Source organism: Thamnophis elegans, chromosome 12 (assembly GCF_009769535.1).
Source record: "Thamnophis elegans isolate rThaEle1 chromosome 12, rThaEle1.pri, whole genome shotgun sequence".
Classification (NCBI taxonomy): Eukaryota; Metazoa; Chordata; class Lepidosauria; order Squamata; family Colubridae; genus Thamnophis; species Thamnophis elegans.
Genome location: NC_045552.1, coordinates 43356794 through 43381427, shown reverse-complemented (window position 1 = coordinate 43381427; position 24634 = coordinate 43356794). Strand labels below are relative to the sequence as shown.

At 43.0% G+C, this 24634-nt stretch overlaps 1 protein-coding gene across 2 annotated transcripts; it reads right to left on the bottom strand.

Annotated features, from left to right (window-relative positions):
• Nucleotides 1-8201: 8201 nt before the first annotated feature.
• Nucleotides 8202-22716, bottom strand: LOC116515889 (putative P2Y purinoceptor 10). Of its 2 annotated transcripts, none has more exons than XM_032228190.1 (2): nucleotides 22483-22716; nucleotides 8202-9417 (listed from the first exon to the last, which is right to left on the bottom strand). In XM_032228190.1, the coding sequence occupies exon 2, from the start codon at nucleotides 9361-9363 to the stop codon at nucleotides 8260-8262; it is 1104 nt and encodes a 367-aa protein (XP_032084081.1). In that variant the 5' UTR covers nucleotides 9364-9417; nucleotides 22483-22716; the 3' UTR covers nucleotides 8202-8259. The 2 variants fall into 2 exon arrangements, with proteins under 2 accessions (XP_032084081.1, XP_032084079.1); XM_032228188.1 differs by lacking the exon at nucleotides 22483-22716 and adding an exon at nucleotides 10582-10684.
• Nucleotides 22717-24634: the final 1918 nt, after the last annotated feature.

Below are 24634 nucleotides of genomic sequence, written 5' to 3'. Positions count from 1 at the left end.
ATCCATATGAATATAAGATACTTTAGATAGAAGGCAGTGCCAGGTGTGGGCCCTGGGAAGTCAGGAGGAGTAGGGATGGGGATTTTGGGGGGGTGGGTGGGTGGGTGTTAACATAGTCTCAATAAGAACAAGAATGCACTTATATACGGTTGTTCTTTTTTTTCTCCTTTTTTTTTTACTCTTTTCTTTCTTTAAAAAAATTTTTTTCCCTTGGTTTATTTTACTTTTTATCAGATTATAATAAACAACACTTGAATAAAGGAATACACCAAGGAGGGAGGTAGAGGGAAAGAGGAGGGAGGAGTAAGGAAGGAGTAAGGGGAATGCAAGGAGGGTGTGTTGGGAGTAAGGGGAGAAGGAAGGTTTGAGGGGAAAGGGAAGTAGGAGGGGAGCGTTAGAGGGAGGAAAGGAAAGTTGGAGGGGGTAGATGGGGTGTATGGAGGATGGAAGTGTCAGGTGGGGTTGTGAATGATGAGTTGTGTTTTCTTTTTATTTTATTTTTTTTATTTTTTTATTTTTTATTTTTCTTATAGCAAATACTCTGTATATAAGTGATTGTAAAATGGAATGTGAAAATGAATAAAATATATTAAAAAAAAAAAAAGAATGCAGTATTGCAGGCTAATTCTTCTGACTCCCAGCTGCCAACAGTTTGATCCTGACCGGCACAAGGTTGACTCAGCCTTCCATCCTTCTGAGGTCAGTAAAATGAGGACCCAGATTGTTGGGGGCAAGAGGCTGACACTGTAAATCGCTTAAAGAGGGCTGCAAAGCGACATAGAAGTGCTATTGCTATCTCTTTGTTTTCTATGTCCCAAGTCTTCCCTTTTACCTCCCTTACTTTAGCCAGAAAAAGAAACATAGTCAATCAGTGGAGATTTTTTTCCCTCTAGTAAAAGAATTTCAGTAGATTCGTACAAATATCATAATCTGGCAAAACATGTATGATAACACATTTATTAGCATGTTAAAACCCGCCATTCTGGGCCCAACGTTTGGGAAGCCAGGCTCTGCCTGTCACAAGCCAGGACAAAGGGTGAGTGATGGAGGAGTAACACCTCCTTAAAAAACCTTAGTCCAGCTGGGCCAGCTGGGAGCACATCGTAAGGGCCCCTTTCCAGGGTTACAGGAGAAGACGGTCAAAGGTTTTGAAAGTGGAAGATGGTTTTATGCCCCAACGGCAGATCAAGCAGCAGAAACATCTTCTAGGAGAAGGGAAACTCTGATTACAGACCTCCATTGCCTTGTGGCTACATCTACTACTGGAAAAGGCTTCAGGAGTCAACTTCCAGGCAAAATCTGGAGCTGGAGTCCTGGAAGCAGTTCGTGATTGTGTACAACCACATTCTGGTAACTCCTGTGATGCAGCTGGAACCAATCGTATCAGCTCTGCCGTTCCATTGGACTATTTCAGTGACGTGGAGAGGGGGGATCTGCTGCTTGGTAACAGTGTATCCCCCTTATTAATCTACCCAGGCCTTGTGCTCTGGAGAGGAGACTCCAGCTTTGATCTCTTTCCAGAGCATGTTAACCATAGTCTTTTGAGACTGAAGGATGCCAATGCAATGCAACAGCATGTTAAGTGTTTTAAGGCACCACAAGACATTTTGCTGCTCCTGTTGAAAATATTTGATTGTCTGAAAACCTTTTGATTTCTTCTCTAGAGAGAGCCGAGGTGGCGCAGTGGTTAAATGCAGCACTGCAGGCTACTTCAGCTGACTGCAGTTCTGCAGTTCGGCTGTTCAAATCTCACCGGCTCAGGGTTGACTCAGCCTTCCATCCTTCCGAGGTGGGTAAAATGAGGACCCGGATTGTTGTTGGGAGCAATATGCTGACTCTGTAAACCGCTTAGAGAGGGCTGAAAGCTCTATGAAGCGGTATATAAGTCTAACTGCTATTGCTATTCTGGTCATGATGAACAGCAGGCTGCATTGTTAGGACAGAAGATCATCAAATCCACTTTACATATGTTTACACTACTGCCACCAAGTGAAAATGTTTATTTTCTCACCATTTCCCTTAAGACCAGAATTACCTCTCCAATAATTGACTTATTGAAGATAGAATAGAACAGAACAACAGAGTTGGAAGGGACCTTGGAGGTCTTCTATTCCCCTGCCTAGGCAGGAAACCCTACATCACTTCAGGCAAATGGTTGTCCAATCTCTTCTTAAAAACTTCCAGTGCTGGAGCATTTACAGCTTCTGGAGGTAAGTTGTTCCACTGATTAATTGCTCTAACTCTCAGAAAATTCCTCCTTAGTTCTAAGTTGCTTTTCTTCTTGATTAGTTTTCATCCATTGCTTCTTGTTCTACCCTCAGGTGCTTTGGAGAATAGCTTGGCTCCCTCTTTTCTGTCGCAGCCCCTGAGATATTGGAATACTGCTATCGTGTCTCCCTTAGTTCGTCCTTCATTTGTTTTAATCTCCAGTCCCCTAATCATCTTTGTTGCTCTTCTCTGCACTCTTTCTAGAGCCTCAACATCTTTTTTTTACGTTGTGGCGACCAAAACTGTATGCAGTACTCCATGTGTAGTCTTACCAAGGTGTTATAAAGTGGTATTAACACTTCACATGCTTGCCACTGTATTGCACAAGATGGAAAACGAAGGTTGTAGACCACAGTTTCCTTCAGCACCAAATTTCTATTTTATTACAGGTTTTGTAAAACGATGATTAAAGATACATTTCCTATTTTTGTAAAATCCAGACTCCCTTTCTTTCCCTCCTTCCCCTTTGCAGTAAAAACCAAAAAAAGCAATTTTGAAATGATGTAAGAAAAACCACTTGTCTACAATTAGGTTCAGTGGGCAAATGTTTCCATCGTGTTTCTCCACCCCCTAAAAGACGGCTTATAAAGTCATATACATTTTATGTTTGAGTGCAAGTTTGCTTAACCCATACAAGTCTGTAAGCATGTTTTGAGCTTCCCTCACATTCCCCCCCCCTTATGTAAAAGTTTAGAAATGCACTGCATTGCCAAATTCAGAGGTGTGTGGACGTTAGAAGCTGTGTTGATTTGGGAAGTTTGAATCTATTGCCACCCCCCCCCATTCAATCATGTCCAATTCTTGGAGAAAACCCCCGAAAGTTTTCTTGACAAGGTTTTTCAGAAGTGGTTGCCATTGCCTCAATGCCAGGGTTGAAAGAAAGTGGCTGGCCTAAAGTCACCCAGCTGGCTTTTTGCCTACGGTAGGACTTAAACTCATGGTCTCTTGGTTTCTAGCCTGGTGCCTTAACCATTACACCAAATTGGCTCTCATTCAATTTTAACCATAAGTAATCCCCACACTAAAAGGGGTGTGGTGGCTCAGTCAGCTAAGACGCTGAGCTTATTGATCAGAAAGGTCGGCAGTTTGGCGGTTCGAATCCCTAGAGTCCTGTAATGGAGTGAGCTCCCGTTACTTGTCCCAGCTTCTGCCAACCTAGCAGTTCGAAAGCACATAAAAATGCAAGTAGAAAAAATAGGAACCATCTTTGGTGGGAAGGTATCAGCGTTCCGTGTGCCTTCGGCGTTTAATCATACCGGCCACATGATCACAGAGACGTCTTCGGACAGCGCTGGCTCTTCGGCTTTGAAACAGAGATCAGCACTGCCCTCTAGAGTCGGGAATGACTAGCACAAGGCCCCTGCAGCCTCCTGGGAGCAAAAATGGGCCGGGGGCAGGGCCCTTCACCCTCCACCTCCTGCATTTGTGTACAGTCCCCCGTACATGCTTGTGCATCTCCTGCATGCGCCCCGTGCATGCGCGTCAGAAACCCAAAAGTCAGCTGGCCGGCAAGAGGTGTGCGTGCATGTGGAGGGGCACACCCATGCTCAGGGGGCGCACATGCGTGGTGGAGCTGAGCTGGGGTGATGGCTCGCATGCCTGCAGAGAGGGCTCTGCATGCCACCTATGCCATAGGTTCCCCATCACGGACTCAGTTCCTCCTTTTTCTTCTGGCGTCTGGTTTGCCTGTAACTCCTTTCTGTTTTTCTGATTCCTTCTTCCAAGAATGCAAATTCAAACCCGCTTTGACCTTTGTACATATGAAAAGAAAAGAAAACACCTTAATCAAGAGGATGACAGAATTTTGATACGGGTTCTGCTTTCTCAGAAAAGCACAATTTCCTTCCTCTCCACCCAGCATTTCCAGTTCTTTACGCATTAACCTTTTCAACCTCCTGGCATCTTAGAGCTAAGAGCAAAATAATAAAGGCTATTATAATAGTTCTGTTCCATATCATTACAATTTGAAGGGCTGATGAATTCCTGACTCATGAATGAAATCAACAGTTTAGTTGCCTCAAAGGTGCCTCTTTTTTCCCCCCTGTAAAAGGCAACTGGGTTGTTGTTGTTGTTTCCTTGAGGAAGAAAACATGTCGCTTCTCATCCAAGAAGCTTCATCAGTTCTGATGTCGGTGTGTGTGTGGATGTGTGCATACAAAAAGAGAGTTGAGACTGGATAGTGGGGGGAATAGAAGGATAACGTTTGATAGGGATGGTAGAGGTTGGAAGGGTTCAGAGGTGGTTTCCTACTGGTTCTCACTGGTTCGGTGGAACTGGTAAGTGGAAATGTCGACTGGGTCTCAAAACCGGTAGGGACGGCATGCTCGCCACACCCCCAAACCGATTCTCTGGTCGCAGCAACACCTTTTTTTGACGTTTTTAAATGTTTTAAACATTTGATCAAAGTGCATGCCCGCCCGCAAAATTGCGCACACACCGAACCGGCAGTAATATTGGCAGTGTTAGGAATATAATCTAACGGTTGGGTTGGCAATATATAAATCATGTAACAATGCTATACCTGTTTCTTTAAATCATACTGTAAAATGGGATTGATTGCTGTTTCCTCAATCGCCCATAAGAGAGAGCCAGAATGACTGTTAGCTCTCTGTTTGTTAGATGCTGGGCTGATCTGATCTGAGTTTTTTGGAAGCTGGCTGTTAGAAAGCATTGTGAGCTATTGCAAGTTTTGAGTACCAGACTGATTATATGATACTGGACTATGTTATTTGGATTATCCCTTAACTGAAAGACGTTGATGACTGACTGTCTTATCCGTGTATGACTTGGACTGTTTGATGGACTCTGATACCTCTATTTCCATGAAAGTAAAAGCCTATTTAAACTGCAGTATCTCTGTATGCTGGTTTGTGTGTTCTCCAACACAACTCTTACAACGCTTCTCTGAATGCACTCGCTCTCCCAATGGGGAGCTTACTTAACAGGCAGAAACCCATCACTGGAAGGATTGTATTTCTTTGCATCATCTGGTCATTAGTACTCTCCCTGAGAGCTCTTATGGCCACTTAGAGGTTTAATCTGAGCCCCCAGGGTCACCTAAACCAAGGTGCAATTGGTTCTGGAATCTTCCTGGAACTGTTACAAGGGTTATATTGTAGACTGGAGATGGGTAGTGTCTTCTCTCTCCCACGCCCCACTCTGTTGAGGGAGGGATGTTCAATTCTAACATAGATGGATTCTTTTACCCCTCTTTCAAACCAACAGTCCTCTCTGTCTAAAATGTGGACTTTCCCCTCCTTCTTTCTCAAGGAAAAAACAGTCTGGTTGCCTTTTGAAGAAAACAAGACAGCTACGATCTGGATGACTGAGGATCTCCATAGAATTTCTCTTGGATTCTTTATTTCTTTCTGTATTGATTCCCCAGAACATTACAGTGGTAAATGCTCCAACACTGGAAGTTTTTAAGAAAAACATATGAAGAACGGTTGCAGGAACTGGGTATGTCTAGTTTAATAAAAAGAAGGACCAGGGGAGACATGATAGCAATGTTCCTATACAGTGGTGGGTTCTGGACCCATTCTAACCGGTACAGTTGGAACAGCCCGGCGGCATCCACATGGAAGTGCGCAGTGCATGCATGCGTCTTAGCGCCTCCGCGACACTCCAGCTGCTCAGCAAAGCATTGTGCAGGTGCTGTACATACCATGCACATGCGCAGAAGTGCAGAAGACTTAAAAGACCGGTAAGGAGCTTGGGCGGGCGGGTGTGACCTCCAGAGCACTGTACCAGAACAGTATATGGTGCTCTGAGCAGGCTCTGGTACGCCCATACCGGAGCGTACCGCTTGCAACCCACCAGTGTTCCAATATCTCAGGGGTTGCCCCAAAGAAGAGGGAGCCAAGGTATTCTCCAAAGCCCCTGAGGGCAGGAGAGGAAGCAATGGGTGGAGACTAATCAAGGAGAGAAGCAACTTAGAACTGAGGGGAAATTTTCTGACAGGACAATTAATCAGTGGAACAACTTGCCTCCAGAAGTTGTGAATGCCCCAACACTGGAAGTTTTTAAGAAGAGGTTAGATATCCATGTGTCTGAAGTTGTATAGGGTTTCCTGCCTAAGCAGGGGGTTGGACTAGAAGGCCTCCAAGGTCCCTTCCAACTCTGTTATTCTGTTCTATTCTACAGTGAGATTATTATTATTTTTCTTTTTGCTAGCCATGGTGGTAAAAAGCAGAGTGGCTCATTTCATGTTCCCCAAATTTGTCATCACAATGACCATTTATAGATTTTTCAGGAAAAGTTTCCACTGCTGCTTTATGCATTTTGTGTATCTTTTTCTGAAGGTACATAGTTTTGTATGCTTGAATGCCTCTGGTGGGTGGTGATAAGTTTTTTCTCCTTCATAAACTTTTTTTTTTCTCCCCTTATCTTGGCATATCTGTATGCATTTCCCCAGATTATGTTTTTTTTTTTCAAGTTACAAACTACACCACAAATTTTGACAAGTGAGGCAAATAAGCAACTCTTCTCCTTTGATATTTCTTATCTGTCTGGTGGATCTGAAACCATTAAATTCATGTAAGCAATTTGACAGAGCCCATTTCTTAGACTCTCTCTGTATTATAGGATGTTCTTTTCCGGTCTTAGTGCATTTGCCCAGTAAAACACACCCAAACACACCCTAATCTGATCATCTTTTCTTGAGCTTCAAAGAAATTAACATTCTTCTTGGGATGTCTGTGGGCCCCAATGTGCTTATGGGTTCCCCTTGAGGACTCACAGCTTCTCTGACCCATCAGTGTTGTGGCTCACCAACAGCCAGCGGAGCTAGCAGCAGATTCAGACAGTGAGGAAGTTGGGTAGGAACATGGGCCAGACCTGGAGTGTGGGGAAGGCTCTGCGTCAGAGGCAGAGAGGGGGGGCAGGGCCATCTGACAGTTATCAGCTGCCTTCAGTCAGAGATCAGTGAGGAAGAAGAACAGCTGGAGCCTGTTCCTGATGTGCACATGCACAGAGCTGCCAGGAGAAGGGAACATCTAAGGAACAAGGGTCGACTTGGGAGTAAAGGCACAATGGGATGCTGAATGGCCCTTCCCATAGGGAATAAAAGAGGAGCAAAAGGGGAGTGGAGTTTGCAGGAGACAATTAGTTCATTCCTGAATTCTTGCTAAGTATTGCGGCGTCTGAAAGTTATCAGCCTCATCACTCTCCAAGCCTGATAAAGGTTGGTAATTGTGAACTATCTTGAAAGACTGTGGAGGAGGAAAGACTTTGCTGGAGAGGAATTCACTGTCAATTAAATAAAAGGGGTTTATCGGGACGAGGACTTGGATTCATGTTGCTGGGGAAGCCTAGGTCAGAACAATCGGATTCATTTTTAAGATTTGTTGCAAAGCAAACTCCTAGGGTCTCACATAATCTGTGGCTGCAGCACACATATCATAAACTAGATTCCTACTTCAAGAAACAGAGGTTGGTTCCAAAACTTAATTCATTGGTTATTCCATCAAGCAATGGCCACATGGAACCACCGGCTGTGAATCATCCTGAGTAGAACTTACATCTCACCTATCAACAAACCAAAATGCAATCATTTTCAGCAGATCCAAGTCCATATATCCAGCTGAGAGTCATCAAGACTTGAGGAATCAAATGGCGGGAGCTCATCTGATATGGACCTCTATGCATCGTTTATTGGCTAAAGGAGCAATGGTGGGTTCTGGGTCCCATTGCAACCGGTATGCTGCAATGGGGCCAGGCGTCCACCACATGAACAAGCACAGTGCCCGCACGTGTCCTTACCTCCTGCGATGCTCCACGACACCTCCACGATGCTCCAGCTGCTCGGCGAAGCATCGCACAGGCGTTGTATGCTCCATGCATGTGCACGGAAGCACCAAAGAGATCAAATACCGGTAAGGAGCGCGGATGGATGGGTGGGCCCTCTGGAGCACTGTACCAGAACGGTACCCTGTGCTCCCGGCAGGCACCGGTACACCCGTACCAGGGTGTACCGTTCGTAACCCACCACTGCTAAGGAGACAGAGGAGGATCCATGCTCTCATTTTTAAGTCTTTGAGGCCGAAAGGGTCGCAAATAGGCCATTAAAATATTCTCGCTTCTCTTCCCACCCTCCTCCTCCTCTCCTTCCTCCTTGGCAGCGGAAACTGCAGTCCTGCTGTTGTCTAAATGGATGAATCGGTGCAGGAAGGGAGCCCTGCTGTGTCGGAACAGCCTCTGCTGAAATTCTGATGTCATAAAATAGTAGAGAATAGGATCCAAGCAGCAATTCAGGCTGGCAAGGCACAAAGAAATGGTGTGGAAATTCAGGACGTGGTGACGGACCAAGCAGCTCCGGAAGACGCTTTGTTTGACCATCATAAAGATGGGGAGGTTGACGTGGTAGGGGGTGAAGCAGACGAAGAAGACGGCCGCACAGCCCAAGATCAGATGCCAAGCTTTCCGCCTCTCGTTGGCCTGTTGCGACGGGGCGCGAGGATCCTGCAGGGACTGCCTCATCTTCCATGTGCAGTAAAGGATGATTGCAAGAGGGAGCAGAAACCCAGAGAGCTCAGCTACCACCATCAGCGTGATGGAGGCTCCCTGCGTCAGCTGTTTTACTCCGAGGTCCGCAAAGCAGGTGTTGTCCTTGTTGGTTAAGCCAGAGCTTCTCAGGATTGGCAGGGGCAAGCAAGCAGCCCCCACCACGATCCAGATGACAGCGCTTACGGCAACATCGTGTCTGTAGTTCCAACTTTTGGTCCGGAAGGGATGAAGGAGAAAGAGACACCTCTGGACGCTGATGCAGGTGAGGAAGCAGATGCTGGCGTACATGTTGAGGTACTTCAGGTAGAAGCAGAATTGACAGAGGAAGCTCCCAAAGGGCCACCTGTGGTTGATGTAGTAGTACATCCTCAAAGGCAAGGAGAGGACATGAGCCAGATCAGCCACGGACAAATTCATCATGAAAACGACCGCTTTGCTTTCCTTCTTGACGAAGCAACACAAAACCCACAGTGCAAGGCTGTTGCCCACCAGACCAGGGATGAATATGATCACGTAAGTTGCTGCATATACGGAGGCCTGGAAACCCATGGAAGGATAGGAACAATTGTCAGAAGAATTGTCAGCCAGCATCTTGCTTCGGTCAGTAGACTTCTTGAGCACAGTGGGTAGAAGAGGAGGAGGTCCCTGGGAAGGACAGGAAAAACAGGAGCAAACACTTATTTCTTCTACAGAAAGACAGGTGAGAAAGGAAGGTGGTGTCAGGCCTGCAGCCATATTCCTCTTTGGATCTTTGGCCTGCCACACTTTCTATCATTCTGTTATGCCTTTTCTATAGTGGGGAAAATGGGAGGTGGGAATTGTACGGAGTTAGATGCTATGCAGCCATAACAAAATTCTTTCTAGAAAGCCAAGGTCATCCTTTGTCTCTGCACCTCTGCACCTGACCGGAACTGGATGGGTGGAAGCTGCCAACATGGCAGTGGAAGATTGGACCATGTGATGGGCTTGTGGGTGTGGGGGCAAGATCTTGAACTTTCAACTGGGTGGGAACAACTGGGAAGCTTTCAGATTCAGGTTTTCCCAGATGTGCCAACATGTTTCTCTTAATAAATTGGAACTCTGAGCAATACTTTGCCTTGGACTCTGATTTATTTTTGGGTGCTATTTGGAATCCTGACAGGCGGTAGTCTTGAACACACATGCCAAATTTATTGGTCAAATCGTATTGTTAGCTAAAAGAAACAGAATCTTAGGGCTGGATGGGATCTTGGAGGTTTTCTAGCCCAAACTCCTGCCAAAGGCAGGAATCTGCCAGACTCGTCAGAACTTAAACCGCTGAATAGAAATGATCCGTGGCTCCATTTGTTGAGAAAAAATATTATTAGAGATCAAGTTTATTACACTATTGCAAAGCCAGAAGTGAGAATGGCATGCCAAAATTCAGAAGTTATACTCTACCTCCATTAACTATCTATCATTGACCACCCCATTGTAACCAATCAGGTTCACACAAGATGTTTTCATAACGGTCAGACCAAGTGTGGTTTGGTATGTGGCTCCCTCCTTCTTCCAGCTGGGTGACCTTGAGGCAGCATCTCAAGGAGATACAACATATAGTTTCATTTTCCCCAAGCCTTCCCACCTTCATTCCCTCTCCCTACTGTTCATGGCACTCTGTCACTGCATAGCAGTGAAGCATAAGGAAACATAAGGTGGAAGCTGACATTATCCTCAAACCATCAGCGAGACATACCTTACTGCATCTTTCCAAACTAGCTGGGATCTCCCTATTAGACTGAAAATTTGAAATCCAAGATATCTGGAAATCGAGAAAGCTATCATGCTTACCCAAGTTTTGTTTTGAAGGCGCAGTTCTCTGGCTTCTTTGCTTCTGCGAGCTCCATGGATTAAATCACACAGAGGAAGGGAAAGAGTGACCAACATAGGAAAAGGAACCTAAGTTATAATTATTTTTAACCAGGGAGTTTGAATCCTGTTCTGTGTCAAGGGGTGGGGTTACATGAATGGGAGGCATGGTCATTCATTTCCAGATGAGGCAGCTTTAAATGAGTTCTCTTCCTTCCTGTCTGCTGATTCTAAGCTGCCGTAATGATATTTCTTCTTGAGGATATTTTGCTGTGAATAATGAAGCAGAAGTCTCAAGCTCTCATCAGAAGCCAGCAGAAATTTCTCAAATACAGTTCTAGGCTGCATAAACAGAGGGATAGAATCAAGATCACATGAAGTGTTAATACCACTTTATAATGCCTTGGTAAGGACACACTTGGAATTCTGCATTTTGGTCACTGCAATGTAAAAAAGATGTGGATACTCTAGAACAGTGATGGGCAACCTTTTTGGCGTGGTGTGTCAAAAATCGGCAAAAAATCGAGCATAACTCGCGTTGTGTGTCACTTCGACAAAAACATAATTTTGCGCAATTTATAGTTTAAACTACAAAAATATATAATTGCAATATAATTGTATTTAATAAACCAAAAACAAATTATTTAACATACCTGCTTAGTAACTTCTTTGTTCATCAGTCACTTTTTTCAATGCCATTGTAACTCTGGTCACTAAATGTTTTCCCCCTCCTCGAGACTCCTCACTTCTTCCTTCATTCCTCTTGCTTATCTACTTTCACCTTATCTGTCTTCTGCTCTTTCCCTCTCTTCCTTCCTTCCTTTCTCCTTCCATCCTCTCTTCTTTCCTCACTCACTCCCTTCCTCCTTTCCTCTTCCTTCCTCCTTCCATTCTTTCAGCTTCATTTCTTTTGCCTATCTACCTTCTCTGTCTTTCTGCTCTTTCCATTTCTCTCTTCCTCTTCGCTTCTGTTCCTTCCTCCTTCCCTCCTTCCCTATTTCTTCCTTCTTCCTTCCTTCTGCCTATCTACCTTCACCTTCTCTGTCTTTCTGCTCTTTCCCTGTCTTCCCCTTTCCTCCCTCCCTCCCTTCTTTCCTTTCTAGTTCCATCTTTTCTTCTTTCCTCTCTCCCTCCCTTTTTCTTTTTTCCTTCCTTCCTCTTTCCTCTTGCCTATCAACTTCATCCTCTTTGTCTTTCTGCTCTTTCCCTCTCTTCCCCTTTTCTTCCTACCTCCTTCCCTCTTTTCTCCCTCCCTTCTTCTTTTTCTTTTTTTCTTCCATCTTCCTCCTTCTCCTCCCATTCTTTCTCCTTCCATCCATCTTTTCTCCTTCCATCTTCTCCCCCCTCCCTTCTTCTTTTCCTTCCCCCCCTCCCTCCTTCCTTCCTCTCCTTCCCTTTCTCGCACACAGGAAGGGGAGGGGAGGCTTTCTAGTCGCTTTCACAGCATAATTTCTTTATCTAACTTTTAAAAAACAGTGTGCAAATCAAACTTGAGATTTTCGTAACCTGCGAAGCACCAAGTTATTATCTTCTGTTGTTACAAATTCGCAGCTACTTCTTTCCGATAGGGAACTGCATTTCCCAAGATGCCTCAGGTCCTCAAAGTGCTGAACGCGGTTTTGCAATTGACTCCAGCGAGGCCCGGTAGCCGCCGGCTGGGGTGGCTGTCAAGGCGCTGACAGCGGAGCAGACGCGCTGTTTGTTACTGCTTCCAGCAATTGAGACGGACGAGGGAAGCGGCGGTGGCGGACGTCAGCAGCAACTGTAACGACCGCGCAGGCGAGGTGCGGAGGAAGAACGGAAGGTCCCTCCCGCCCGCGACGACGGCTCCAGCCATGGACGAGCAGGCTGGCCCCGGCGTCTTCTTCAACAACAACAACAACGCGCTGCTCTTGCCGCCACCTCCGGGTGGGAAGCAACCACACCTTGCAGACTCGCTTCCCACCGCAGCACAGGGGCCGCACAGGCGTGGTTGCTTCCCATCCGGAGGTGGCGGCAAGAGCAGTGCGTTGTTGTTGTTGGGGCCAGCCTGCTCGTCCATGGCTGGAGCCGTCGTCGCGGGCGGGAGGGACCTTCCGTTCTTCCTCCACACCTCGCCCGAGCAGTCGTTACAGTCGCTGCCGACGTCCGCCACCGCCGCTTCTAATTAATATAATTCTCCCTCTCTTTTTCACTCTCTCTCCAGCACACAAACGCAAATGCATAGGGCAGCCCACCTCACACACAGGTAACTCCGGGCAGCTTACAACATTATGATGCATGTCTCCCCATAGGAGAGGAGATGGGGAAGCCGGGGGCCCGGAGATCACCCGGGGGATGCCGAGGATGCCTTACCAATCGAAAGCCGGCGTACCTCGTCATAATGGGGGATGGATTTCTTGCCAGGAAACGCGAGGGTTGGACAACGGCGGAGGCTCGGGTTTGTTTTTTTTCCCGGGAATAAAAGTGAACATAAGACTTCTAAATCCCCAGCAAGAAAAGAAATGCAACTGTAGTGGTCTCTCCCCCCCTTCCTCTAAAGAACAAATGTTATCCTGCCGCAGAAGCGAAGAAATCTCAGATTTCGCCCTTCTGCAACAGCCTCCCTCGGGATCCTGCTCCTCCACTACAGATGCATCGCGTCCCAACAGCGGAACGTCGGTCACCTTAAGGATGAATCCTGTGCGTGTCACCCCAAATGACTACGCGTGTCAGCACTGACACGCGTGTCATAGGTTCGCCATCACTTCCATGGAAGAGAGAAAGAGTGCAGAGAAGAGCAACAAAGAGGATTAGGAGACTGGAGGCCAAAACATGTGAAGAACAGTTGCAGGAACTGGGTATGTCTAGTTTAATAAAAAGAAGGACTAGGAGAGATATGATAGCAGTGTTCCAATATCTCAGAGGATGCCACAAAGAAGAGGGAGTCAAGCTATTCTCCAAAGTACCTGAGGTCAGGGCAAGAAGCAGTGGGTGGAAACTAATCAAGGAGAGAATCAACGTAGATCTAAGGAGAAATTTCCTGACAGTTAGAACAATTAATAAGTGGAACAATTTGCCTCCAGAAGTTGTGGATGCTCCAACACTGGAAGTTTTAAAGAAGATGTTGGATAACCATTTGTCTGAAGTAATATCCGGTTTCCTGCCTAAGCAGGGGGTTGGACTAGAAGACCTCCAAGGTCCCTTCCAATTCTTTTATTCTATTCTAAACCCTTTGCCACTGAGAAGCTCCAATTTCTTCAAGCTTTCCCACATTATTATTATTATTATTGTTGTTGTTGTTGTTGTACAATTGTATCACAGCGGCCAGTTGTTTCGCCGGATTTGGCATTGGTTACTAGTCGGGCCCCACCCAGGGGCCTAGGACGTCGTAACGTATTTTCGTAATATGCGTGCAGATCCAAGCAGTGCGGCTTTTTGCATTTGACTGATGGTGATTTTGTCAATTTTTAACTGTTTTAAATGTAATTCCAGTGCTTTTGGAATAGCACCCAGTGTGCCAATTACCACTGGAATTACCACTGCTGGTTTGTGCCATAGTCGTTGAATTTCGATTTTTAAGTCCTGGTATCTTGCGATTTTTTCATGTTCCTTCTCGGCGACCCTGCTATCACCTGGTATTGCGATGTCTATGATTGTGACCTTATTTTTCTCAACCAGTGTGATGTCTGGTGTATTATGCACCAGTATTTTGTCGGTTTGTATACGGAAATCCCACAAGATCTTGACCATCTGATTTTCGGTGACTTTTTCAGGCTGATGTTCCCACCAGTTTGTTGCTGTTTTAATATTATAATTTTTGCACAAATTCCAATGGATCATTTGTGCTACTGAATTGTGCCGCAATTTATAATCAGTCTGCGTGATTTTTTTACAGCAGCTGAGTATGTGATCAACAGTTTCATCAGCTTCTTTGCAAAGTCTGCATTTGGCATCATCAGAGGATTTTTCGATTTTGGCCTTAATGGCATTTGTGCGGATAGCTTGTTCTTGCGCAGCCAGGATTAGTGACTCTGTTTCTTTCTTTAATGTACCTGTTTTTAACCATAACCAAGTTTGTTCACTGTCCACTTTATCTTTTATTTTTTCCAGAAATTGACCATGCAGTGCTTTGTTCTGCCAACTCTCCATTCTTGATTTTATCACATCTTTTCTGTATTCTTGTTTTGTCTGTTGGGCCTTCAGTAGATTTTTGTTCTTTACTTCGATTAATAGATGTTCTTGAGTGTCTTTTAAATAATCAGCCAGTGCATGTTTTTCTTCTTCAACTGTTTGCTTCACTTGTAATAATCCTCTGCCACCTGATTTTCGTGGCAGATATAGTCTATCAGTATCACCACGTGGATGTAAACTGTAGTGCATTGTCATTAGTTTCCTGGTTTTTCGGTCCAAAAGGTCCAAATCAGCTTGTGTCCAGTTAACTATGCCAGCTGTGTATCTTATAACTGGCATTGCCCAGGTATTTATGGCCTTGATTGTATTTCCACCATTCAATTTAGATTTCAAAATTTTCCTAACTCTGTTGGTGTACTCTCGCCTGACAATAGTTTTTACTTCTCCATGCTTGATGTTATCCAACTGCAGAATGCCTAAGTATTTGTAGACTTCATTTTCTTTGCATTTAATTAGTTGGCCATTGGGCATTTCAATTCCCTCAGATGCAGTGATTTTGCCCCTTTTTATGGATACAGTGGCGCATTTTTCCATGCCAAACTGCATTGAAATATCGGTGCTGAATACTCGGACTGTGTTTGTCAATGATTGGATTTCTATTTCTGACTTTCCATAGAGTTTCAAATCATCCATATATAGTAAATGCGAAATTTTTTCAGCTTTTTTGGCTGTTTGGTAGCCTAATTTCATTTTTTTAAAGATTACTGATAGTGGGATCATTGCGATGATGAAGAGAAGAGGTGAAAGTGAATCACCCTGGAAAATTCCTCGCTTGATATTAACCATTCCGTAGCTCTCATTCCCTACTGCCAACTCAGTTCTCCATTGTTTCATTGCCTTTTCAGTAAAGGATGTAATATTTTTGCTAATGCCAGTTGTTTCTAAGCATTTTATGATCCAACTATGTGGCAGTGAGTCAAATGCCTTTTTGTAATCAATCCAGACCATATTCAAGTTCGTTTTTCTGTTCTTACAATTTTCTAATATCATTTTATCAATTAGAAGCTGATCTTTTGTGCCCCTGCTCCTTCTTTTGTTGCCTTTTTGCTCTACTGGCAAGATGTTGTTTGTTTCCAAATAATCCATCATGTTATCTGCAATAATGCCTGTGAGTAATTTGAAGGTTGTTGGTAAGCATGTTATTGGTCTATAGTTTTCAGGTGTTGTTCCTTTAGTTGGATCTTTCTGAATCAAGTATGTTTTTTCCAGTTGTCAACCATTCATCAATTTGGCCCTTTTGTAAAATTTCATTCAGTTGCCTGGCCAATATTGCATGTAAACTGGTCAGATATTTGAGCCAGAAACCATGTAATTGGTCCTTTCCAGGTGATGTCCAATTCTTTACCTTTTTAACTCGATTTTTGATCATCTCAGTTGTTATTTCTAATACTTGCATTTGTTTGTTGCCAATGCTTTTCTCAAAGTCATGTATCCACTTTGCTTCCTTGTTGTAGTCCTTTGCATTTTCCCACAATTCTTTCCAGAATTCAACTGTGGCCTGCTTTTCTGGTTTTTCACTTTTGGTGTCACCATTCACATTAAGACTTTGATAAAAACGCCGTTGGTCTGATCGAAATTGCTGATTTTGTTTATATTGGATGATTCGTGCCTCATATCTTTCAATTTTTCTAGCTGTTGCTGTTATCTGCTGTTTTACAATCTCTACAGCTTCATTGATGTTTCTTGTATCCAATCTATATCTTCTGATTAGCCGATCTATGATTTTGTTGTTTTTAAGCCGTTGCTCATGCATGTTCTTTAAGTTACTAGCATCTGCCCTTAATTTTTTGATTTTATTATTTTTTGATATTATTATTATTATTATTATTATACAATTGTATCACAGCGGCCAGTTGTTTCGCCGGATTTGGCATTGGTTACTAGTCGGGCCCCACCCAGGGGCCTAGGACGTCGTAACGTATTTTCTTAATATGCGTGCAGATCCAAGCAGTGCGGCTTTTTGCATTTGACTGATGGTGATTTTGTCAATTTTTAACTGTTTTAAATGTAATTCCAGTGCTTTTGGAATAGCACCCAGTGTGCCAATTACCACTGGAATTACCACTGCTGGTTTGTGCCATAGTCGTTGAATTTCGATTTTTAAGTCCTGGTATCTTGCGATTTTTTCATGTTCCTTCTCGGCGACCCTGCTATCACCTGGTATTGCGATGTCTATGATTGTGACCTTATTTTTCTCAACCAGTGTGATGTCTGGTGTATTATGCGCCAGTATTTTGTCGGTTTGTATACGGAAATCCCACAAGATCTTGACCATCTGATTTTCGGTGACTTTTTCAGGCTGATGTTCCCACCAGTTTGTTGCTGTTTTAATATTATAATTTTTGCACAAATTCCAATGGATCATTTGTGCTACTGAATTGTGCCGCAATTTATAATCAGTCTGCGCGATTTTTTTACAGCAGCTGAGTATGTGATCAACAGTTTCATCAGCTTCTTTGCAAAGTCTGCATTTGGCATCATCAGAGGATTTTTCAATTTTGGCCTTAATGGCATTTGTGCGGATAGCTTGTTCTTGCGCAGCCAGGATTAGTGACTCTGTTTCTTTCTTTAATGTACCTGTTTTTAACCATAACCAAGTTTGTTCACTGTCCACTTTATCTTTTATTTTTTCCAGAAATTGACCATGCAGTGCTTTGTTCTGCCAACTCTCCATTCTTGATTTTATCACATCTTTTCTGTATTCTTGTTTTGTCTGTTGGGCCTTCAGTAGATTTTTGTTCTTTACTTCGATTAATAGATGTTCTTGACTTTCTTTTAAATAATCAGCCAGTGCATGTTTTTCTTCTTCAACTGTTTGCTTCACTTGTAATAATCCTCTGCCACCTGATTTTCGGGGCAGATATAGTCTATCAGTATCACCACGTGGATGTAAACTGTAGTGCATTGTCATTAGTTTCCTGGTTTTTCGGTCCAAAAGGTCCAAATCAGCTTGTGTCCAGTTAACTATGCCAGCTGTGTATCTTATAACTGGTATTGCCCAGGTATTTATGGCCTTGATTGTATTTCCACCATTCAATTTAGATTTCAAAATTTTCCTAACTCTGTTGGTGTACTCTCGCCTGACAATAGTTTTTACTTCTCCATGCTTGATGTTATCCAACTGCAGAATGCCTAAGTATTTGTAGGCTTCATTTTCTTTGCATTTAATTAGTTGGCCATTGGGCATTTCAATTCCCTCACATGCAGTGATTTTGCCCCTTTTTATGGATACGGTGGCGCATTTTTCCATGCCAAACTGCATTGAAATATCGGTGCTGAATACTCGGACTGTATTTGTCAATGATTGGATTTCTATTTCTGACTTTCCATAGAGTTTCAAATCATCCATATATAGTAAATGCGAAATTTTTTCAGCTTTTTATTATTATTATTATTATTATTATTATTATTATTATTATTATACAATTGTATCACAGCGGCCAGTTGTTTCTCCGGATTTGGCCTTGGTTACTAGTCGGGCCCCACCCAGGGGCCTAGGACATTGTAACATATTTTCATAATATGCATGCGAATCCGAGCAGTGCGGCTTTTTGCATTTGACTGATGATGATTTTGTCAATTTTTAACTGTTTTAAATGTAATTCCAGTGCTTTTGGAATAGCACCCAGTGTGCCGATTACCACTGGAATTACCACTGCTAGTTTGTGCCATAATCGTTGAATTTTGATTTTTAAGTCCTGGTATTTCGAGATTTTTTCATGTTCCTTCTCGTCAACCCTGCTATCACCTGGTATTGCGATGTCTATGATTGTACCCTTATTTTTCTCAACCAGTGTGATGTCTGGTGTATTATGCGCCAGTATTTTGTCCGTTTGTATGCAAAAATCCCATGAGATCTTGACCATCTGATTTTCGGTGACTCTCTCAGGATTATTATTCTTATTATTCTTATTATAATATATGGCATGTTCACATTATATTTCAGTAAAACATGAGAAATAAAAATACAAAATATGAAATATAAAACATCAATGAATGCCTAGATTTACTTGTTTCACTCCAGGCAGGCTACATTGCTCAATATGGCAGTTGGGAATCATCAATCTTCTTCAGGTCACTAAATGAACGGTTATAAGTCAAGGACTACCTGTATTTGAGCGCCTGCCTCTAGAATACAGTATATCAGAGTTGGAAGGGACCCCGGAGGTCCAGGGGTCACCAACCTTTCAGGCCTCAGGGACCACTAAATTCATAATTTTTAATCCCACGGACCACTATTATGATCTGCCTAATGACTGGCTGGGTGAGCGTGGCCAACTCGATGTCACTCACGTCAAGCTTTCCAAATGACAAGCTCAGCATCTTTAACAACTGAGCCAACACGCCCTTCTGTTTGTATTTATACCTCCGCATAAAATTTTAATAATGATGCTTCTGACACAAACAAATAAATGAAAAACCCTGCCAGCCTTTCAGAAGATTTTCAAAACATGGATATATCATCAGATCTGGGAATCCGAAGGAAGTATGGAGACCATCAAATGGATATATTATATGTAGCTAGGGTTTGCCTTCCTCTGACTTTTCATTATTGCAATTTTAAATGCAGCTTTGGGTTTGTTTTTTTTGAAACTTGCTTTTTAATGGTTGAAAACTTGGGTTTTATTTGTGTTTTAACAATGCATGCCACCCAGAGTCCCAGGCAAGTGAGAAACGTGGCCATACAATTCTGAAGATGAAACTTAAATATTTGGCCACCTAATGAGAAGGAAGGACTCCCTGGAGAAGAGCCTCATTCTGGGAAAGATTGAGGGCAAGAGAAGAAAGGGACGACAGAGAATGAGATGGCTGGATGGAGTCACCAAAGCAGTCGGCGTGAGCTTAAATGGACTCTGGGGGATGGTAGTGGATAGATAGGCCTGGAGGAACGTTGTCCATGGGGTCGCGATGGGTCGTACACAACTTCACAACTACAAGACTAACAACAACAAGAGGTTCTTTGTATAGTATTTGGTGAAATCATCTAAGCCGATCCATTTCTATTTTGGGTCTGTTTGTTTACAGACTATTTTTATACCTTCAAATCTCAGCTGCTGTGTGTGTATGGGGGGGGTGGGAGATCTAATGGTTCAGTTTTTCTTGAAACTTTCTACCCTGTTCCTTTTCTTCCTCTTACTGCTGATTCATCCAAACCCTTCTAGAGCAAAGTAGCCATAGCTGGGTGTTGGCTTAATAATGATTTAATTTCAAAGGATCAACCCCCCCACCCCCCCCACCCACCCCCGCTTTCCTGGTTGATAGCCCAACATTCTGATATTCCCAAGCTGCTCTTTTAGGTTTCAGAGTTCTATGGATGGTTTTCATTTGTTTATATTTTTAGGAATGGGATATTTTCCACTGTACCATTTGTAGAGATTTTTCCCCTACATGCCTGCTCTGGGAGAGAACTCCTCTCCTCCAATGTGGGGTTATGAACTTTTCCAAAAATGTGTAAACAAACAGTACCCCTTCCTCCCGAAAAATAATAATAATTATGACTCTCCATCCAGGAAACCGATGGGAAGTTGGTGGACCTTGACCTAAACTCAGAACTTGCGAAACAGTACAAGTTCAACCTAAGCAATCACGCAGGGAAAGATTCTTGAGTCTAAAACTACATTTATCAGGACAAATGTTTATCGAGATTTTCAATCACCTGGTTCAGGATTGTCCCAAAGGTGATTTTCCAAAAGGCAACTGAATTTTCTTGGGTTTTTTTCTCTTAAAAACGTTTAGCTTCTCATCCAAGAAACCTCTTCAGTTTCAGAATTGATGAGAAACGAAAGATTTTCAAGGAAAAAAACCCAAGGAAGCTCAGTTGCCTTTGGGGTTCATCAGAACAAATATAGTAACAACATCTTGTACCCCAGAGTGTGCCTTCCTTCCTCTTTCTTATATCTTGATAAGAATTAAGAGGTATTGGGTGCTTTCCAAAGCACAAACCACTTTCTTGGTCTGGAGCCAAGCCACGTTTATCTGATGATTGCCTTGGAAATAGATTTTGACTCTGTCCTTCTATACTCTCTACAGCTTATTACAGAGGCAAAATGAGGATCAGCAATGAGGGTGCCCCAAAATACACCACATAGTTTTTTGCTGGTTCACAGGAGAAAAGTCCTAACTCTGTAGGATCTCTGGGTACTTTCAGACTCCTTGATTACCCCAGAGTGAAAGAAACTCAAAAGAAGAAGAAAAAATAAGCATATTCAAAAGTGCCATTTTGCACGTTTGAGGAAGAAGCAAGCTTTGGGAGATATTCCAATGGTATAGTTAGTTTCGGGGGCATTGGCACTTAAAGGATCAAAGCAGTATGGATTATGGTATCTTGTACTTAAGGTTGTTATCCTCAGGGATCAACCGTGCAAGGATCAGAAGTTCAGAGGGGCAGAGATACCACATCTGGATTACAAAAATTCAGACAGCTACTAAAGACGAAGAGAAAATTCTTAATATTTGATTTCTTTTTAGAGCTGTCTAATATTTTAGAATAGAATAACAGAGTTGGAAGGGACCTTGGAGGTCTTCTAGTCCAACCCCCTGCTTAGGCAGGAAAACCTACACCACTTCAGACAAATGGTTATCCAACATCTTCTTTAAAACTTCCAGTATTGGAGCATTCACAACTTCTGGAGGCAAGTTCCACTGGTTAATTGTTCTAACTGTCAGGAAATTAGTTCTAAGTTGCTTCTCTCCTTGATTAGTTTCCCTCCATTGCTTCTTGTCCTACCCTCAGGTGCTTTGGAGAATAGCTTGACCCCTTCTTCTTTGTGGCAACCCCTGAGATATTGGAACACTGATATCATGTTACCCCTAGTCCTTCTTTCATTAAACTAGACATGCCCAGTTCCTACAACCGTTCTTCATCTGTTTTAGCCTCCAGTCCCCTCATCATCTTTGTTGCTCTTCTCTGCACTGAATGCAGCATTCTAGGTGTGGTCTTACTAAGGCATTATAAAGTGGTACTAACACTTCACATGATGTTGATTCTATCCCACTGTTTATGCAGCCTAGAACTGTGTTGGCTTTTTTGGCAGCTGCTGCGCACTGCTGGCTCATATTTAAATATTTAAATGGTTATCCACATGGTTTTCTTCCACATTTTTGCATCCCAAATCTGGTAGACCTTAGATGCTCAGAGACATGCATGCCCACAGTTTAAATGAACACTGACTGCCAAGAAAAGAATAAATCGGAACTTGACCCTAATTGTTTCTAGAATCAATGTCATTTTTCCTTGGTCATTTTCCTTTCAGAAGTCACAATTAGCTATTTAGTCTGACAAGGAAGGGATGGAAATCTTTCTAAAGATTTGGTAAAGGTTCCTCTTTTATCTGGTTGTGCTGTTTTTCCATCAGATTTTTTAAAAACCCGAAAGAGATCTTAATGATTAGAGCAATACAAAACAGGACATTGTAAAGTTAAAGTGTAAAATGTGGCAGTTGCTAAAGAAGGCAGTCTTTCTGAAGAAAAGAACTGAGCCTCACTGCTGAATTGATGATTTCCTTGGCAGGAAAACCTTGCTTTTCACTTTCAATCTATGATATGGGTGTAGTTATTCAAGGGTGCGGCTTACTGCTGATTTGCAAAGCACCCAGAAGCGCTGAAACCCATTTCTGTATATCCAATAACGGAATTCTTTCCTGCAAATTCACGTTGAAATCTGGATATATAAGGATGCTCCAGTGTGCAGCTTCCCCCCCCCCACTTCAGATTTTAAGAGAACTGCCTTACCTCGTAGAAATTTGTGTTCCCTTGAGTGATGATGACCGCAGAAAGGCATAAGCCATGAAAAGCAGCAGAAACTTCCTTTGAACACTGATGCTTTCCTCATTTTGGCTGCATGCTTTCCCATGTGTTTTCAACCTCTTTGTGGTAATCTCGAAGGCTGAGGAGGGTCTCAAAAAGTTTTTCAGAAGGACGAGCTAAGGTTCCAGCACTGTGACTGTACGGAAGGAAATCCTCCTGGCTCTCGTTTCTCTGCCCCACTTAAAATACAGCCACAGCTTTCTGGAGAGAGGCCAAAGCAACAGATGACATCACAAGGATAGTGTGGCCTTGAAAAACTGCCCACTTCTTCCCACCATGTCCAAGTTTGCCGTATCTGCCTGCTTGCTTTATTTCTTTTGGACAGGAATTGTATTAAAAGGGATCATAAAAACGAACGCAGTCTAATGCAAAATAAGAAGAAAGAGAAGGAAAACAACAGAAGTGCGGAAAGAAAGCATAACAAGAAATAGTTTGTTGATTGATTCGAGTTATGACCATGTCAAAAACGTAACACAAAAGTCAAATGCAGATATTTCTCGACTTATGATCGCAACTGGGCCCAAAATTTATGTTGTGAAGCAAGACAGTTGTTAAGTGAACTTTGCCCCATTTTACAATCTCCCTTGCCAGGGCTGCTAAGTGAAGTTAGGCTGTTAAATTGTTAAGTTAGGGACACGGTTATTAAGTGAATCTGGCTTCCCCATTGACTTTGCTTGTCAGAAGGTCACAAAGGGACATCATATGACCCCCCCTCCCCAGGCAGCTGTCATAAATATGAGTCAGTGGCCAACGGTATGAAATTTGGTCATATGACCAGAGGTGGGTTCATACCAGTTCGCACCTATTCGGTAGAACTGGTTCGTCAAATCTACCGAACCGGTTAGAAGAGGTTCCACCAGTGGACCTGGAAAGCAGGCCACACCTACAGAAGAGGTTCCAAAATGTTTTGAAACCCACCACTGGTCCTTGGATATGATTATTCTACACTATCATACTCATATTTATAAAACTCAGTGCCTCTGTGAAAAGTAAGGATGACTACTGCATTTGTGGTGCAATCAGAACATTGCGTGGGTTGAAGTTGTTTTAATGCAAACCAAAGATGCCTTTTAAAAAACAAGTTTACATCATATTCTTATGCATGCCAGTGCTGTGTGTGAGGTAATTTAAGGTGGTTCTGACAAGTGTCGTCGGCATCTTCATATCCGGTCACATGGACAGCAAGCAACTCCCATCCAGTCACATGGGTGGCAAGCCACTCCCACAAAGGAGGCCACACCCACAGAGTAGGTTCAAACAATTTTTGAAACCCACCACTGCATATGACCATGGGAATGCGGCAACGGGCATAAGTATGAAAAATGGCCGTAAGTCACTTTTTTTTCAGTACTGTTGTAACTTTGAACTGTTTAAATCAAGGACTACCTGTACAGCATATAAGTCCAGGGTAAAATAGATAAAAGAAAAACAGAGTGACAAAAGAACATTAGTGTTAAGTACAAAGAATCAGCATCAAGTAAATATGCTGTCTTTACAGAATCCCTCATTCTGTTTGCTACAAATGGGCCCTTTGGTGGTTATTGTAATTAATCTCAAAGCTACAGGTTAAACAGTACAGAAGAAATTGTCTTCCATATGGACAACACTTCTTTTTGACAACATAAGGGTTTATATCACTGAAATAAGTTTATCATATTACTATATTTAGATACAGAGCAATAGCGGAAACTGTAGGAACAAAGAAACGTAACCTGACATAAGGCTAAATACAGAAGGGATCTCAAATATTGTCAGGAATATTACAGATAGTCAACATTACATACGTAGCTGGTTAGATTCTAGAAACCGAGAGAAGGAAAAGTAAAATAAGAAATTATTTTGAAAGCTGAACTGTTTCCCAGTCTTATGAAACGGCTATTTTAATCAGAACGTCAAAACAGAAACTGAACAAGGAGAGATTCAACCTGGAAATAAGGAGAAAGTTTATGACAGTGAGAACAATCAACCAATGAAACAGAAGTTGCCTTCAGAAGTTGTGGGAGCTTCATCCCTGGAGGCTTTCAAGAAGAGATTGGACCGCCATCTGTCAGAAATGGTGTAGGGTCTCCTGATTGGT

Coding starts and splice junctions, on each gene's coding strand:
- LOC116515889 (XM_032228188.1), bottom strand. CDS start 10,677: ATGTTGGTCACTCTTTCCCTTCCTCTGTGTGATTTAATCCATGGAGCT. Junction 9,418..10,581: donor GCCTTCAAAACAAAACTTGG/GTAAGCATGATA, acceptor TGTCCTTCCCAG/GGACCTCCTCCTCTTCTACC.